General features: G+C 38.0%; 1 protein-coding gene across 4 annotated transcripts in view; it reads right to left on the bottom strand.

Annotated features, from left to right (window-relative positions):
- Nucleotides 1–19,694, bottom strand: part of msrb3 (methionine sulfoxide reductase B3) — a 205,226-nt gene that overhangs the window by 69,353 nt on the left and 116,179 nt on the right. For all 4 annotated transcript variants that reach the window (XM_051923564.1, XM_051923570.1, XM_028807003.2 and 1 more), the window contains one exon: nt 13,835–13,863. In XM_051923564.1, the coding sequence (XP_051779524.1) occupies nt 13,835–13,863 (29 nt within the window). The remainder of the gene's footprint in view (nt 1–13,834; nt 13,864–19,694) is intronic.

Raw genomic sequence — 19,694 nt, 5'->3', positions numbered from 1 at the left:
CCAAAAAGAAATATAACTAATTGTATGAGAAATGTTGTAAGGTGTTTGTAAAGGTGTCAGGCAAATAAGTAAATGTAAATTGTAGAATGTAAACACTGACACAAAACAAGTTTAATTCTATTACTATTAAAAATTACCTAAAAATGTTAAAAACCTTGAAAAAGCTCACGTGCATGTTATGGTGACCAGTTGCTAAGAATCATACTGCAGTTTTTGAAATAATAATTAAATTAAATTAAATCAGTCCTGGGTTGGTGCAGTGCCACTGCCGCCTTGCAGTATGGAGACCAGGGTTCACATCCCGGGTCCTTCCTGCGTTTTCTCCCCATATCTCTGTGGGTCTCCTTCAGGTGTTCTGGTTTCCTCCCATAGTTCAAAGACATGCAGGTTAGGTGGATTGGAGATAGTAAATTGGACCTAGTGTGTGGTTAGGTGTGTGTGTGTGTTTACTCTGTGATAGATTGGTGCCCTGTCCAGGGTTTATTAATGCCTTGTGCCCTAAGATAGGGTCCGGCATGACCCTGTTCAGGACAAAGCATGTTAGAAAATGACTGACTAACTAAATCAGTCCTCCCGTAAAGACAGCAACGAAGGAAGGAAGATCATGTACACATTTAATACAGATTAGTTTTAGGCAGAGATACAATTCCAGGTTATGACTGCACCATACTCAGTACCGCATCACCATTTTAGATTATTTATTTTTAAATTAAAATGAGTTGCGGGTGGTATGATGGCACAGAGCTTACTGTTGTGTTGACTCACATCTCTAACATTCTGGTTCAGAATCCCAGGCTTGAGCACAGCCTGTGTGAATTTTGCATGTTCTCATGAAGCCTATGTGCATTTTCTTCCCACATTCCAATACTATGAATAACACTGACTCCAAGCTGGATCACAAGATTGTAAGAGTGGGTGAGAACAGTAAATATCCATCAAGGGTCAAAAGATAGTGCTTCAGGGACTGGCTTTGGCTACCTGTTACGCTGAATTGGCATAACCAGACTACTAAATGGATGGACACAGTACATGGGGTAGTGCGTACAGTAAAACGCTTTAAAAAGTGTTCTCTGTGAAGGTGATAGATAAAACCATACCTGACTGTTACCGTGAAGGAGTTTCCCTTACTGTATATTCCTTCATTCTGAGCAGGATTTATGACAAACAGCAGGTAAGAAGATTTTACTTTGATAAAAGATTATGAAAAGATGCAACGGATATGGAAGACTGAATGCTGACAAGTATGATGAAACAAAACAAAATTAAACCCTTATAAAAAGCTATCATGTATAGTTAGATCATGATGAATTGCTTTGTTTGCTTTTCTGGGGAGAAGTGACACCTAATTGTTAGATCAGTGTGTCATCCTTTGATAAATGGAAGTTGTGTGACATACAACATTGATTTCCTCCAAAAAAAACATTATTATCCTCAACTCAAAAGTGTGCTTTCAAGGAACTGATGCTTCCAAAGTTTTAAAACTTTGTAAATGTTTTGAAGAGCAAATCACTTTCTGTTCTTTTCAACTGTCTTCTTGGACTAATAAACTAAAGTGCAAAGAATCACCAGTTTTCCAGCCATATTTTCTACCAGTAACTGATGATGGATCACAACTTTCATTTCCTTCGATAGTTTTCAGCACAGGATATATAAATCTCTTTATGGTCCACCGCCACATGGCACAGACTTTCAGCTACAAGAGCAATCTCCCAACTGCTAGTAATATTTATTAGAAGCATCAAAGAGAAAAAGCAGTTTACTCTGAATGATGAAATCACAATAAAATGAGAAAATTACATACTTCTGATGCTTTCTCACTCTTTCTGTTTCATGTCACACATTTGTTTTTCCTTGCAATTATGTAAAGTCTTCTTCTGATTTTATTGTAGTCAGATGTTTGCTTATTTTTCAAAAGGGTTTTACAAAAAGAAACTCGTCTACTGACAAGTTTCACCCCAATCTATTAGATTTCAAATTATAAGATATTTTAACCAACTGTTTTATTTTAAAAATCTATCATTTGTTAGAAATACTGAGACTTTTGCACTTAAGGGGTGTCCATGTTTATAAAAATGGTAGGAATAGTCAGGAAAATTGAAAACTTTATAATATTTGTAGTGGGTCTGCATAACCAGTTCTCTTCTTAAGTTAACAGACATTCTTTCAGGGAGAACAGCACTACTTTATTGTTTCACACAGGAAATATTAATAAATGACGATGTGCATAGTGAGTGGCTGACATAACTTTCAAAGAAAAAGGCAGAGTTCCAGCACAGTTTGAATAATTTCTGCCATGCAGTGATGACTGTAATACCAATAACATATTACATGCTCTTAAGTATTGTAAGTGCCAGGCAGGATTACCCAACATCCCACCTGGGAGAAAACGGGTAACCCTGCTGAAAAGGGAGGCTAGAATGAAAGGACGGCAATGAACTGGCATCCCATCCGGGTTGAGTATAGGACCCTTACCCAGATGGGAGGACAAAACAAAGGAGCAATAGGGAAAGGCTCCTATTCTGGAATATTTTTATCCCCAGTCCACTAGGTGGCAGCATTCCAGGACCTCGGTAACCATGTGGACACCTTAAGTGCATGATGGGAATTGTAGTGTCATGAATCAGCACCATGGGTGCTGCCAGGGGGTACTGCGGGGATTCATGATCCCTATTTTTCAGGGTTTATGCTTGACCCAGAAGTGCTCCCATCAGGCTAAACACAGGCACTGGAAGCACTCCTGGGTCTGACGTAAAAGGTAGCTGTCTGGCCTCCACCATTCGAGTCAGAATCAGGAGGAAAGAAAATGCAACACTTACTGGAGGTAAGTGGACAGATAGAAAAGAGAAAGTTCTGTATGACAAGGATTAGCATCTAATTAAGCAATTGGATTGAGACAAAAAACCTCTAGTCACTGCAGCCTTCCAGAACTGAACTTGAGCACCCTTGTATTACCATAACAAGACACCTCCAATTCAGATGTTTCAAAATAATATTTGATTGACCAATTTTTAGACATTACTAACTTTATTCAAGTAACTCATGTAAAATTTTCACTGGGCACTCTTGCGCACAGATCCTTTCTAGCTGGCCTGTGCACTAATTTTAATCATCAGTCACATCAGTTCTTTTCAAAACCAGATACAAGACCTGACTACTCAGATGTCTTGTAATTATGAAGTTCATGCCTATGTCAATGAGTGCTCTAGCAAAGGGGCTAATGAATATATTGTCAAACACGCAAGTCTGGAAAGTGTTTGGTGGCACAGAGGAGCAGATGGGAGGAAGATTCACATTGACTAATAATTAATTCACCTTCCCTTTAAGAATGGATAGGAAAACTTAAGAAGATGAGCCTTAATATCCTTTTGTCCTCCTCCGGCTCAGTCCTCCATATAAAGGCTCATTACAGACAGAAAATCAGTTGTCATTTGTTGGACAACCTTGACTGAGAGATATTCTCTGATTGCAAGCCTCATTAGTGCTATGTTTCACTAAGAAATGCATGCCAAAAATGTTTAATTTTTTTCAACAAGAAAAATGCTGTTATGTGTAACAGAAACATGCAAATAATAAAACATCAACATAAATACAGTAGGAAAGGTATGTTGAATCTCCACTGCTGTACAGATGCAGATTTAGTGAAAGTCCTTTGTGTGGCTTGTTTAAAGACAGCCACCAATGCACAGCCCAACATCACAATCAGAACAGTAGAAATGTTTATCTACATACTTTTCTTATAATATTTTTTGTTGCTTGTGTATGAGAGGCTAGAATGTCAGTGCCTGAACTGCACCATCAACACACACCTTAAGTTATTGAAGGCTACCATAATGCAAGACTTCCACATTTCCCTGGAAACCAACAACAGTTGCTGCATTGTGAGCAGTTTATAGAGAGCCAACATCGTTCTTGTCCTTGCACTTGACAGTAATCATTTTGCAATGTTTGCTTTATGATGAAGGTTCACAGAACTGAATTTATAGGCGATTTGGTCGTACAGTTCCGTATGCATCAATTTCACTATTCATGTCAACTTCCGATGACCAATTGACATTGTTATCACTGTTGCTTGATTCAACTAATGGTTCAATTTAAGTTTCACTTTCCATTGCACTCATTAATATTGATGACTTATCTTACAGCAGGGGTCTTAAACTCAATGGGATATATGGGCTGCACATAGAAAAAAGTGCTAGTCAGTGGGCCGCATTAATTTCTAAACGATACAAATACAATATTATTGTTAATCAATTATTTGAACTACAATACTACATTACTACAATAATACAGATAGGTTTGCAAATTTACTCAATGTGCTTATTATAAAATCCAGTTTTCCAGTTCAAATGTCATTAAATGCAGTCTGACTGCTCAGTTGGTAGCATTTGGCAGATGCAAGAACATCAAGATTCGGCTTGATGTTATGCGCAGAAGCCAATCGCATTGTTGCACGTAGATGCTCATCTGTAAATCTTGATCGTAACACTGATTTTTTAGTCTTCATTGATGAGAAGAACTGTTCACATACGTATTTACTGCCAAACATGGCCATGATTCTGGCAGTAACGTTAACAAGTTTCGGAAATCTTTCGCCTGACAAAAACTTGTAGGAACTCTGTGTTATAGTGTATAAAATCTACAAATTATTCTCTATATTTTTTATTATTATATTTTGCTCAATCCCAACAAGATGAATTCAGATGCAGGACACTTGAATAAGCATTATAATAAAAAATGCATATCCTCTTCCCTTACACTTTTATAACAGTTGTTCACAGCATAGTGCTAAAATGGTTTTACAGCCTGGGAAAGGAAGACTGAGCCGATATCTCAGGATATTGATTACTTTATGGATGGACACCTTGACAACAATTTGGTTTACAGCCTGGGGAAGGAGGACATAGCAATGTTTTTTTAGGCAACATCAAAAAACTTTATTATCTGGGAAAAGATAGATTAAAGAGTCTGAGCAAAATTCATCCATCATATTGACAGCCAGCCAATCAGGTACATGCAACAATCATGTGTTGTGAAACCACGGCATGAAATTTTATAATAAATATGTCTCATTTGAAAGCAACATCATAAGAAGAGAAACAGCGAAGATGGAACAGCGATATCAGAGAAGAAAACAAAGACGTGTGACCAGTTTTCATCCAATCGTCAGTTAACAGCATTTTCATGAACATCGATAGCTAAATCAAACGCCACCATGGGACATTCATCCTTGTCATCTCTACTTTTTTTTGAAAGCTTTTTCTAAAGACTATATATCTATCCAGACTTTTCTATCAGTTTTATTTTTTATTATTCTTTGTTCCAGTGGTATTATTATTATTCCTGAAATAAATACCATGCTGCTTGTAACTTTCTATACTTTGTCTTAATGTCTAGAATGATTGAAATAATAAGGTAGATTTCTTTGAGCACCTGGTGCAGCCAGAGATTTGCCATTACCTCTGTGCTGTGAGGTTTATTAAGGCTGCAAGTGAGAGCTCCACTCAATAGTAGGAAACAGTACGTAAAGTAAGGTATTCTTGGCTGATAAATGGCCTATAGTCAATAGTGCTGAGCCTTTGTATGTTTAAATGTATTCTTGTAGACCAAAAGTAATATTTAGGTCTGAGATATCATTAAAACATTGTATGTTGTTCGTGCCGATAATAAGTAAGTCTCTTGAAATGCTGAGTGACAGGCTGTGTTATTCCTAAAGCACTTGTGTGGTTTAAAGTGCTAAACATTAATCAGTGTGTGTGTGTCATTCATGGGGCACGGTTGTGGTTAGGATCTATGTGTATGCGTATAGCTATGTATGTGTGTGTTAATATTAAAATGCAACAGTAGACCAACCCGATAGTGAAATTGACGAGTACACTTACCCTTGAAGAAAACAGGTAAAGGGTAAGTAGAGGGAAAGACTACGATACACTGTTTAAACACAGTGTTGCACTGTAAGTCCATAATCTCCATCAGTAAATCTTCTGAAACGCAATCAACATCCACCCCAGACAGACAGAGTCGAATAGAGTGCAAATTGAGATTCAAGAGCCCGGAACTCCTCAAAACATCACTCAAACTCTTCAAGTTATTGAGAAATAATATCCGAGTAATATTTCAAGCATTCTGGTTCGATGCGTACCAACGACTACATAGCTGAGAAATGAGCCAAATTGCCAAACTGCAGCTGTTTGGCCCATAAAGACAGTTTACACCTGAATGATTTGACACTGTCATTCATCATCGTAATCATCTGCTTTGGACCCTGGAGTCTCAGGTTGAATGCGATGAGGTGTTCCGTGACATCTGTAAGAAACGCTAAATTGGATAGAAAAGATGGATCAGAAAGTTGGCAAACATCTTTATCTTTCAATGCCATTAAAAGTGCTATCTCCTGCCTTAAAGTAAAAAATCTCTTCAACACATTTCCCTGACTCAACCATCTGACTTCGGTATGATACATCAACTCTCCATACTCAGTGTCGATATCAGGCAAGAATGAAGTAAATTGCCTGTAGTTGACACCACTTGCTTATATAAAATTAACAGTCTTAACTTCAACATCCATAACTTCTTTCTTTTGTAGACTTTTCCCACACAGAGCTTCCTAATGCAGTGTAGGGCAGTAAAAGGACCCAACAAAGAAAGCTGGTTTCATTTTCCTTTCAATAATCCCACAACACCAACATTTCAGAACACATTGCTGGTGCACCGTCTGTTTCCACGGACACAAGTTTATCCCATGGCAGTCCTGCTCTGTTAATGCAAATTTCCAATTCATTAAAAATGTCATGACCAGTCGTTGTGCCTTTCATAGGTAATAAATCTAATAATTGTTCGGTTACATTCAGGTTTCCATCAATCTCACAAATGAACTCAGTACAGTATGCAGTATCTGTTACACCAGTACTCTCGTCAAGCACTATGGAACATGCTTCAAAACCTTGTACTGCTGTAATCAGTTGCTGATTCTGTGATTCTTCTAGCAACAGTGTTTGCGGATAAACTTATGCCTTCAAACTGTTTCTTTTTGTGTGAACAAATAATTTCACATGTCTTTATAAAAAAAAAAAAGTATTAATTGGCCCTCAGTGAACGGTCGTGAAGATTTTGCTATCATATTACAGAGGACAAAACTTACTTTTACAGAATATTCACTTGACTTACCAACATTCGAGAAATGTTTCACTATTTTGTAATTGATGCTTTCAGTTGCTGAACCTTTTCCTCATGCAGTTTGCCAGACAATCCACCATACTGTTCTCGATGCAGTGTATTGTAATGTCGACGCACATTGTACTCCATAAACACTGAGATAAACTGCAAACAAACAAGACACTGGGCTCTGTCTCACACCTTCGTGACAAAATATAAATTTTCCCATTTATCCTGGAATATTCATTTTTCGTCAGCAATCTTGCGCTTTTTCGATGACGAAGACGACATTAATGACTTTAATCAACAATGAGGTGTACAATTAACAGCAAGAACTATACAAAGTAATTTGTAAATGTTGTTTACGTTTAACTGATGTCACAAATTGAATCACTGCACAACAAAGTTTTTGCTTCTTGAAGACTGTTGGATGTTTCTTATAGATTTTTGGGTGCTGATCACGAATATCACATCAAAATTCACCCATCACGTACAGTTTCAGTTTTGTCATGATTTTTTCTTATATTTGTATCCAAACATTTTCGCTCCTGTAAGAGACTTATCAACAACAGTTTGTGCAGCCTGGGCATGTCCAGGCATGGAATCAGACCAGGTTGGAAGCTGTTCTGTGGAAGGTCTGAACGAGCTTGACGCTGTCTCAGCATGCTATAAAGGTGGCTTGCATACACCGATCCTGCTCATTTGGTTAATATAGATAGTCAGTGTGTATGTATAGTATCAGTATAGTAAAGTATAGTATCTGTAGCAATATAGCAGTAAGTAAGCATGATGCTATAGATGTTTTGGTTTCGGGCGATATGTCTCGTCAATGTCGTAACAGCCGCGATACATTCTGCTATATCTGTGGTGAATATACACTTGCACCTCAGAGATGTTGAATGACTGCTCTTGTGAAGAAAGCTTATTATCTGTGTTTCAGCTGCAAAATTGGCGATCAAGACAAGGAATGGGCGCCTCACATTTGCTGTGCGACATGTGCTGTCAGTCTGAGAACCTGGCTCAGAGGCACTCAAAAGACAATGCTGTTTGCTGTTCCGATGATATGGCGAGAACAGAAAGACCATGTGACGGACTGTTACTTCTTTTTGACTAATGTGTCTGGTTTCTCTGACAAAAACAAGAAGTCAGTTGAATATCCTAATCTGCCTTCAGCAATGAGACCCATGCCACATGACGACAGTCTTCCAATTCCGAAATCAGAAGACGATTGGACCTTAGACAAACCAGATGAAGAAACTGCAATGCAGGGTACTGACAGTGACATTGACCCGGATTTTGAACTGTGCTCATCAGGCGATCCACATTTGATAACACAGTCCGAGCTGAAGGATTTGGTCAGAGATTTGGGTCTGTCAAAAGCAAAAGCCGAGCTGCTGGGTTCGAGACTGCAGGAATGGTGTTTGCTGTCACCAGGTATGAAAATTTCTGTGTTTCGAGGCCGACATCATGATATAACCAAATTTTTTGCACAAGTTGACAGTCTCTGTTTCTGTTGTGACATTGAAGGATTGTTCAAGGCCTTGGGTTGTGATCACAACCCGGAAGAGTGGCATCTCTTCATTGATTCATCAATGTTAAGCCTGAAAGCTGTTCTGCTACACGATGGCAACGTTTATCCTTCAGTACCTGTTGGCTATGCAGCACACATGAAAGAAATGTATGAGAATATGGAACTGTTGCTGAAGCAGTATAGCAGGTACAACTGGAATATCTGGAGAGATCTTAGTCGTTGCTCTGTTACTAGGACTGCAGCTCGGCTATACAAAGTACTGTTGTTTCATCTGTGAATGGGACAGCTGTGCCAAAGAGTCACACTCTTCTCGACAGAACTGGTTACTCCGTAAAAAGTTAGTTCCAGGACAGAAAAATGTGGCACATGAATCGATATTTTTGCAGACTCATCACATAAAACTGGGACTCATGAAGAATTTCGTGAAAGGAAGGCTAAGGTTTTCATTATTTAAGACAGATGTTCCTAAGAATAACTGACACCAAGATCAAAGAGGGCATTTTTGTTGGCCCCCAGATCAGTAATGTTATGAGTGACAAGTGGTTTGAAGATCTGTTAGCTGGGCTGGAAAAAATTGCCTGGAAAGCCTTCAAAGATGTTGTTGACAATTTTCTGGGAAATTACAGAGCCCCAAACTACATTCAGCTGGTAGACAAACTTCTCAAAGCATACAAGACAATGAAGTGCAACATGTCACTCAAGATTCATTCCACTCACACTTAAACTTCTTCCCCACAAATCTCGGTGCTGTCAGTGACGAACACGGTGAAAGGTTTCACCAGGACATTGCTACGATGGAGAAACGATACCAGGGCAACTGCAATCCGTTAATGCTTGCTGACTACTGTTGGACACTGCAACGTGATGCACCAGACATTGAACACAAAAGAAAATCAGCAGCAAAACACTTTTAATTCTGTTGAATTTAATACCTTATGCGAAACATACACGTGACTAAATACGTTATTGTCAGTAAACATATAAATGGCTATTTCTCAGAGTTCCTACATGATGCAGTAAAACCAAAACCTATATTTGTGCATACCCAGTAGGTACCTGTCACAATCAGCAAAAACTTTTCAGGAAACAAGACTTTCCAAAAAAATGGTTGTGCACTGATATTGAGGTAAGTAAGAAGAATGGTATTTTAATTCTGATCGTCAGACTGGAAACAGTATTATGAGGAAAATGCTGCAAAGTAAAACAGATTTTAGTGGAAGATTTTGGCAGTTCAAGTAAGTTGTCGCAGACTGCAGATAATTGCCTCAGGGACTGTGTGTTTGAGACCCCTGTCTTAGAGTGACGATTAATTTTTGGCAGCATAATGTGTATTTATCCACTAGATGGCAACCGTATACTGTCTTGACAGTTATTCTTGCTTTACACTGTAAAGCGGACCATTAAACATCACCCTGAATCTGACTCAGTTAAAACCATGATAACCTAGTATTCCAAGCCTGAGTCATGCACGGGTTTTAACCAAGAAACAACCAAATTTTTTTGTGTTCATAAGAATTACTTATGAATGCTTTGAAATCCATTCAGTTTTTTGTCCACTGCCTCCTGACTCACAACATATGATGAACCATTTGACTCGCCTTGAGGTCTAGTTATGCAAGATGGCAAGCTTTTTGTAGTTTGCCCCAGACCCAAAAAACCCTAAATTTTAGGCCATTCTTGGAACATATTTTATGCAGGAAATTTACACCATTATGATAAAGAGTAAACCAATAGGAGTCTTCAGCAAAAATGATCAAAGCTGTGCAAGCCACGTCAAGTGACCCCAGGGGTTCACCATCTAATGGAATACGAGGGATCAAAGTTACTCCTTTTCACAAAACTTTTAAAAAATGGGTATTGGTAATATAGGCATTTGGAGTGTTTAATGGTATTTCAAGGTTGCTGGTCATGAATATGATAATATTTTTGATATTTAATTCTTTCCTGGCAAACATACTGGAAGTTACTAACAAACAGTCTCAGGTGCCAATGAGCATGTGGCGCTGGCTTCTAAAGTGTTGCACCAATGACATCACATAACGTGATTTCTAGGACACACCCCCAGCAACCACGCAGCACACTGTGACAATGGGACAACAAAATGGCAGCAGCTATGATAAAACAACACAACATTGAGGTAAAAAAAACATAATGAAAACAAGATTGTCTGGGGACAGTAATGTATAAAAACAACCTTGATGTCCAAAACTTCCAAGTTTTAAAATAACCCTGAAACAAAATTGTACACAGAGTAGTGACATTTTATTTCTGTTTGAATCGTAACATCTAATAATGTACTCTAAATTATTTTAGTGGCTGTGGTGGGCCCACTTCTAGTTCCGTTTAACTTTCTATGCACAAGCAATGTTAACATAAGTGACAAGTAAGAGTGTGCTTTGTAATACCATCATTATAGGCAACAACTCAAAAATATGAAATAGGAAAGAATGTAATTGAACGTATGTAAGCCAAGTGACTGAGCACATTCAACATAACACCAAACCAAGCAGCAACAACTCTGAAAGAAGATGGCATTAATTAATAATGACAATTTATAATAATATTATAAGAAAAATCAACTAAAAACCCATGAGATAGATAATACTTTATAATTAAAATTTTATAGAAGCTCAAGAAAAATAAATTAACTATTCAATATGTGTACCTGTGGAGTAATATACAACTTAGGTCTTCTACAATCCTCTTTAATAAAATCCCTGTGTGCGTCCAGGTGTCCGTGTGTGTGTGTCTTCTGGTGAAGTGCGCATGCGCGGGGCACGGTGCGATGCGCGATATTACTGTCAGAGAAAGTTACAGGCGTTTTACGGAAATACAAACCAGTATTACTGCGAGAGGAAATTAAATGTACACAATACAGTGACGCATATTACAGCCACATACAAGCCAGTATTACTGTCAGATGAGATTAAAGGCATATTACCGACGCGCACGCCTGTATTATCGCCAGAGAAAATTAAAGGTATATTACGGACGTACAAGCCAGCGGACGTACAAGACAGTATTACTGTCACAGAAAATTAAAGACACACAATACACGGTGGCAGCCCACGAAGAACGGTCAGCACAGCAAGTAAACATCAACAAAAGAAAGGCTGAAAGACAAAGAAAAATACGACCAACAAAAAGAATGAGGTCAAAGTCCCTTGCCATTTAATATAGACTGTTCCTACTAATGTTTATGCACTACTGTTCTAGCGCCCGTTATTGTAACGGGCTAAATGACTAGTACTTTATATTCTGCTTTTTCTCAATGCCTGTAGTTGACCTTTTATTGTCTAAAGCTCCTTTCCCATCTGTCTATGTAGTTTAATAGCCCTGGATAGTTTGCTTATCCACAGTGCTGTAGTTGTTTCTAAATTATAAGTAAAAAAAGTATTATTATAAAAAGGTGCAAGTTGAGCCTTATTTTAAACATCACACTGCTTCAAGAATAGAGGTATTTTCACATTTTTGTGGTCCTTTCCCTTATTTTACAACGTGAAAAGTAACCATGCATTAGGAATCAGAATCACTAAATACAGCAGCAATGTAAGAACTTATTCTAAGAAATATATGCTATGATGCATTATAATAATGAAAAAAAAATGCATACCCTTACACGATTGAAGCATGCTCTTCTGGACATGGCGAAGCCATAAAATTGGGGACAGACAGCCATAAAAAAGACTAACTGCATACACAAATCCAGTATTGTGGTAGTGTATGGCTCAGATTCACTTAATTATTTAACCTGCTTTATAAAGCGTACATGTTGTTTTGGTTTTTATCATATTTATTAAATTTTTTTTTTCAATTCAGAAGATTTTCATTTCCTCGGCATCACTGAGTGATTTTATAATATGTAGTATTTCCATTCACATTTTATTTTATTCCATTTCACCTTAAACACTCTTATAATACTTTTAAATGAAGCATTTACTTACCATTAATTTCAATGTTATTTTGTTGTTTTCTTGTGTTTTCCCAGTTCTGCACCTGAAGTACCTTATCTACTTCCATTTAGTTTTTTGTCCTACAGTGGCCAAGCTGTACTCCTTTTTTTAAGATTTTCTTAAATGTGGGTTGCCGAGACAATTTGCTCCCTTATTTACGATTATTGCACACAAGGCACTATGGCAGCTTTGCATATGACATTCATAAAAAGATAATCAAAAATCATCAGGAAATGAATGAATGAATCTACTGAAGCCCTTAAAGAGGTGGATCTCCCAGGCAGCTTTTCGACCTTCTGCCTTTAAGTCTGTTTGAGCAGAATGTTTTTCATGTCCAAACAGAATTTGATAACAAGTAGCAGAGATCAAAAGTGGCCTGTAAGAGCAAATGAAAATGCCTGTCATGGACATTAGCAAAGACTGACACACTAAAATCGTTTGATCATTCACCAGAGTTTTATAAACAAACAGAAAGTCAGAGTTGCAATGAAATAAAGACAGAAATAATAATCTCTTCCCTAAGTTATTTGTTAGTTTGCTTGAGTCCTAATCTCTCACAAGATTTTCTCTTAAAACTCAGATGCTACTTAAAACACGTGGCCATCTTTTATAATTCTGGTGTGTTGTGGTCATGCAATGTGCTAATCATATCCCTAAAAACACACTGCATAACTCCAGAATGGCAGAGCACATACCATACATAAATCCATAACTGTGACACAGTTATTGATAAAAATATAAACAAAATTTAAAGAAAATGAATGATATGTTCAAAGAAAAGCACACATCATAAACAAATAATGTGCTCTTGACGCAAGTGGAAAATAGCTCCCTACTCCTGTCTGATGGGCAGGAGGGTTATAACTGGACTCCTGACAGTCCACCAAGAGTATGATGTAAAAACAGCAGCATTGGCTCAACTCTTCTGTCTAATCCCCCCAACCCCAGAAATGCAGCTGCAATATGATGTGTCTTGAAGAATGAATTAATGAATCAACTTAAACTTTTGAAGTAATGGTACCTCCTGATCTCTCTCTCTAATTTTCTAAACAAAAGCAATACAAAATCCCACCTAAGGATGAGGAATGTAGTACCCCCTCTGGAAGCTGCTAGGTATTTAAACACTTAAAACTTTTCATTGACTTCAGCATTAAGTTCATTCATAAAACTGTATTCTGATTGAAAGATTTCAACATACCTGATCCTGAGTCAAATTTGGTTTCAGATCTGCAATATAAAAAAATATAAAATTAATAACGCATAATGGAAAGTATAATAGTAGTGGAAACTATAATCCTTATTACTAAAATACTGTCATTCTAAATACAATATATGATGATCATTGGCTCCTAGGGGTCCAGTAAATTAAAGAAATTTACCTTAATTATTATTATAATTTATCAACATAGGAGTACACTCTTGTTGGTCCCTTGATATACAGAATCAGTCAGCTCACCTAGGAATTTCTATTTCTGTGTGCCACTGCTTGTTCAATTCTCCTTGTTTATGTTTGATTTTATTTAATTCTTATCACCTATTACAGTTAATATTTCTCTATAAATGTACTTTCTGCCACATTTGGTTTCACATTTGTCTTTTTTTTCCATTTGTTTTTCTCCCCCATTTGTTTCTGTCTTGTTACAGGAAACATTTGGTATTTTTCAAGTCAAATTTATTTCTTCACGAACAGGCTATATATGCATTTGCACACATGGGATATTGTGTTCTAAAGTTAAGCATTTTCTATAAATATAAAAAAAAAATCTTGCCCTCACTGGCACTTTACAATGGAGGCTAAAGGGGTATGGGGCAACACTGGAAAAATAACGACTTAAAAACTTACTGATGAAGTGCAAAAGTTAAAAAAAACATGCCTTCTGTGTTGTCGCGTGTTTGTGACAAGAAAAGGGATGGTCTATTCATTTGTGTGAGTTCTCACATAATTGCGGAAGTGAATGAAAATGAAACCAACCATGTGACATGAAAAGCTTACTGTGGTTTGGTCTTTCAAAAGGAAATCACACCTTTTCAAAGGTTATTGCTGAAGAAGACAAATCTTGAGATGGTGTACCCAGCTGGTCTTCTTTTAAAATGGATGAATCTCATATTATTGGTGTGTTTTTTTTGTTTGAAAATGATATGTCTAAACTATTTTACAATGTGTGTTTTAGCGGGGTCCATGAAGAGACAGGGCAAAAGCCAAATGTTTGGGGTGCCAACCAGGCAAAACATCATTTAATTGGAACAAAAATAACAAAATTAACAAAAATATGCACCTCAATGCATCTTTTAGAAAATATATTCTTTCTCTCAGGAACGACTAGGTTATAAGCTTTGCACAGAAGTAAGGTCATCATCAAAATGAGACTCCGTCTTCTGGGAGCATTCTGTTTTTATATCAGGTAGAGTGGAAGAGGCTGTGAGGCAAAATGGAGCTGAGACTGTTAGTGACAATGCCCCCTCTCGTCCCAGGGTGGTACTACTTACTTTAGGCGAATATGGAAGTTGACTCAGTGGCACACATACGTGACAGTGTGTATTCACAATACTCAACAATGGTCTTTTACATAGTTTTTAAGCTTTTTTTTTCCAGTGGTGCTCCGTGCCCCATTAGCCTCTAATGTAAAGCACTACAGAGGGCAAGATATAGATAGATATACTTTGCATTTCTACAACAATATCATTTATTTAATCAATTTATATTTATACTAGGGGGCTTCGCCCCCTACTCGCTTCGCTTGCCAACCCCCGTGTTTGTTTTTCCGGACACACTTTTAAGATTTTTTTTTTTTTGAATTATTGCTATTTCATTATTTTCACTTTTATTTCAGAACTTCAGTAAAAACAATATTTGGAATTTTTCGAGTCCAAATATGCTGAATCATTTAAATGAGGTCAGTGAGACATGTGTTTAATGACTTTGTCAGGTTATAGATAATGAAAACTGGAATTCAAAAGACCCCAAAAAAACATAGGCGCAAAACACATGCAGAGCAAGATACAGAATATGAAAACAGAAAAAAACGACAGTGTCAAAAAAAGAAAGTAAACATCGCATTAGCGCAAAGAAAGAGAAATTATTACTTGGAGAAATAATGAAAAGGTGAATAGAGATTGGGGCGGCACGGTGGCGCAGTGGGTAGCGCTGCTGCCTCGCAGTTGGGAGACCTGGGGACCTGGGTTCGCTTCCCGGGTCCTCCCTGCGTGAAGTTTGCATGTTCTCCCCGTGTCTACGTGGGTTTCCTCCGGGCGCTCCGGTTTCCTCCCACAGTCCAAAGACATGCAGGTTAGGTGGATTGGCGATTCTAAATTGGCCCTAGTGTGTGCTGGGTGTGTTTGTGTGTGTCCTGCGATGGGTTGGCACCCTGCCCGGGATTGGTTCCTGTCTTGTGCCCTGTGTTGGCTGGGATTGGCTCCAGCAGACCCCCGTGACCCTGTGTTCGGATTCAGCGGGTTGGAAAATGGATGGATGGATGAATAGAGATTGAATATATGGACACAGGTGATATGTCAGAGGTATGTAAATATTGTAAGGCTTTGAAGTTTAAGTCAGAGAATTTCAAAAACGTGTTTTACCTCACATGCATTTATTGGTTACTTTGCAAAAAAAATTAACTGCTGATGTCGATCGTTTTGTCAGTGCTGAAATTCCAAACAGAGAAACCTATCCTGAATTATCTCTAACCTGCTCTGCATGTGTTTGCCCCCCTTTGTTTTAACCTGTTTATGATGTTTTACTTTGTTTTTAATTTCTGACCTCGCTTTGTCCTGCTTTTTTTTTCAATGACACTTGGGGACTCATGCATAACGCCGTGCATAGAATTCGCACTATAACATGACGTAAGCACAAAAGCAGAAATGTGCTTACGCACAGAAAAATCCAGATGCAGGAATCTGTGCGTACGCAAACTTCCACATTCTTCCGCTACATAAATCCCAATCAGCGTGAAAAGTAACGCTCGTGCACACGCGCTTGCTGTCCCGCCCCAACTCCTCCCAGAATTACACCTCTTTGAATATGCAAAGCAATATAAATAGCCCTTAAGCTCAGCGTTCTGTGAAAAGGCAATGGCAAAAGTACGAGGTAAAATAGAAGAATTTCAGCGAATACCAAACGGAGGCAAAGAAAAACGTACTATTTGTTGGTTTAAACAGTTATATAAGCAACAAAAGGAAGCTGATCGAGTGGCATAGTGTGTCGGAGAAACTCGAAAGCTCAAGTTCACAAAGTCGCACGAAGTAAAAAAGAAGTTGTCACATATCAAAGTCGGCGTGAAAAGGTGACTCGTAGCCCACCGTCTGAGTGTCATATGAAAGCTTATTAGGGTACAGTGAAAAAAAAAGGCACACAGTGTGAATAAAGCACGAAATGTCAATTTTAATCTCAAAATTTCCACTTTAATCACGCAGTTTATTTTGTCATTAAAGTAGAACATCATAAAATTCATCTTAAAATCATTTAATTTACTAGTTTCTCAAATCCCATCGTAACTAAAGTAGCACGTTAAATGCTTTGTTGTGCATTTGATCTTATATGTGCTCTATGTGCTTGAATCACTATGTGCTGTTCCTCCGACAGGACACAGAATCCATTACATTCATAATATTAGAGCTCTCTGAATAATTAAAATACTGAGAAGTATACGTGATATCATTTTCATGATGATATGAGTTAAAGCATGTTATTAAACATGGGAACACAGTGGCGCAGTGATTGTTCATGTCTTACACAAGATGCTTGCTGCGCCATGCGCGACCTTCGATTAAATGCTTTATTACAGAAGTACTGTCTCTTTCAAACGTACTAGCCCCCAATTCCTGTCCTCACTTTTCTTTCTCCAAATACCCAATCGCCACACAATCAGCTCTGTAATAGACGTTAAGCCATCTGTTAAGTGCCGATGCTTCAAAATTTTTAAGGAACATCGAAATATCTTTGTAATGTTTAATTATTCTATCCATCTATCCTTCCAGTGTCGCGCCAGCCACAGCATGAATACAGCGTGAGGCAGGAACAAACCATGAACGAAGCTCAAGTTTCTCGCTAGCGCTGCAGCACCATGTAGTTAAAGTTAAAGTTTTATCTGTATAATATAATAAACATTTTTTGCTGCATTTCATCTTAAAAATGACATTGTCATCATATGTAAATACGCACTTTATAAAGTGGCTCAGGTTGTGCAATATTATAACTGTATCATAAGTACAATTACCTCACGGTAACTTGCAAGTACAAAGAGTTCTACAAGGAGCACTTGATGGACTGATTGAGTGCGTGTATAGTTCTTGGGATGAAACTGTTTGTGAACCGCGAGGTCCGAACAGGAAAGGCTCTGAAGTGTTGGTCGGATGAGAGCAGTTCAAATAGCGAATGGCTGAGGCAGCGAGTGCTTGATGGTGTATATCGATAATTCTTTCCAATCGCTGTAGATCTGTGATTCACACTCAGATACAGTGATATAAATACTCCGAGTGGTGCAGTGAGAGTAATATGGAAAAAGACTAGGGGGCTCTGCCCCCTGCTCGCTTCGCTCGCCAACCCCTGGCGTTGGGACATGAGAAAGAGTCAGATGTATGAATTAGATATAGAATAGTGTGCAGCTTTGGATGATGCCCATAGAAATAACAAATAGAGTGTTTGTCATATATTAATGTTTTATTGGAATATTTCTTTGTATACAACATTAGTAGTAAAGATGGTGTCTTGTCCTTGAATGAGTCTTCCTTGGCATGGATTATTTATAATTTTAACTTTAACGTTAGATGAACGGCGAACATGTGAGAAGGCAACATAAAGTTGTCCATGTCCAAAAATGGGTTCAGAGAGGTAGATGCCAACCTTGTCCATGGTTTGTCCTTGTGATTTGTTGATGGTCATGGCAAATGCAGGTTTAATGGGGAACTGTCGGCGTTTCAATGTAAAAGGTAATTCTAGCTCAGAACTTGTAAGGTCAATTCTAGGAATGAGAACAGTATTGTTAGCATGTGATCCTGTAAGAACTGTTGCTTGAATAACATTGCGTGTCATGGTGTTGACGACTAACCGTGTGCCATTGCATAAACCCTGTTTTGTGTTAAGGTTTCTTAATAGCATGATTATTGTTCCGTTTTTAAGGGCAAGGTCGTGTTGTGGTAATCCGGCAGGGTTAATAGTGTTCAAATATTCTAAGGGGAAATTTATATGTTCATTGTCGTCATCAGAGTCAACTTTGTCTGAGCTTAGAAAGATCTGTGTCTCTCCAGGAAGTAATGAAATGACTTGGTTATTAATATTTTTTGGACATAATATAGTGCGTTGTGTTAACAGGGGTATTTGGTCTAATGTGATTGCTGTTCCAAATATCTCTTTTACTAAGTCGTCTGAGATAAAGGATTGTGGAATGGAAATAATATCTGGGTGAAGTCCATCTGTATTTGTGAGTGTACCATTTCCCAGTTGTATCAGCCAACTGTTATATTCTGGATCTGGACATCGCATGTTTTGTACCAACTGTATTGTTTTAAAGCAATGCCAATTGTCTGCGTATTTTAAGGTGGACTGAACAATAGCTGAGCGCATGGCATGTGGAACAATAGCTAAGCATTGTCTAAAATCTCCTCCTAATAAAAGAACTTTTCCTCCAAAGGGAATATTATTATTCATCAACGTTTGTAGAAGTTTATCAATGGTGTTGAGTAAGTGACTGGATGCCATTGTACATTCATCAATAATTATCAGTTTTGCAAGACGGATGTCTCGGGCATTGCTACTGTGAATGTTCATAGTGGATACTGATGTCTCTGTGATTGGGACCGGTATTTTGAATATTGAGTGACATGTACGACCATTTATTAACAGATTTGCTGCCACTCCGGAGGATCGCAGTCACTGTTAATATGTTTCCTTTTCTGCAGTTGAACGGTTAATAGTGCTTTATTGTAAGGAGATCCACCTATGCTGACACCTATGCTGTCTAGTGTGAAGGTGTTGACGTTCACTTTAGAATATGTGGCTTTGGGTGTCACTTCTTATGGATGTGTGTGTGTGTGTGGGGGGGGGGGGGGTGAGGATTGTTGTT

Source organism: Erpetoichthys calabaricus, chromosome 1 (assembly GCF_900747795.2).
Source record: "Erpetoichthys calabaricus chromosome 1, fErpCal1.3, whole genome shotgun sequence".
Taxonomy (NCBI): Eukaryota; Metazoa; Chordata; class Cladistia; order Polypteriformes; family Polypteridae; genus Erpetoichthys; species Erpetoichthys calabaricus.
Note: the sequence above shows the minus strand (reverse complement) of the source record. Positions and strands in the feature narration are given on the sequence as shown.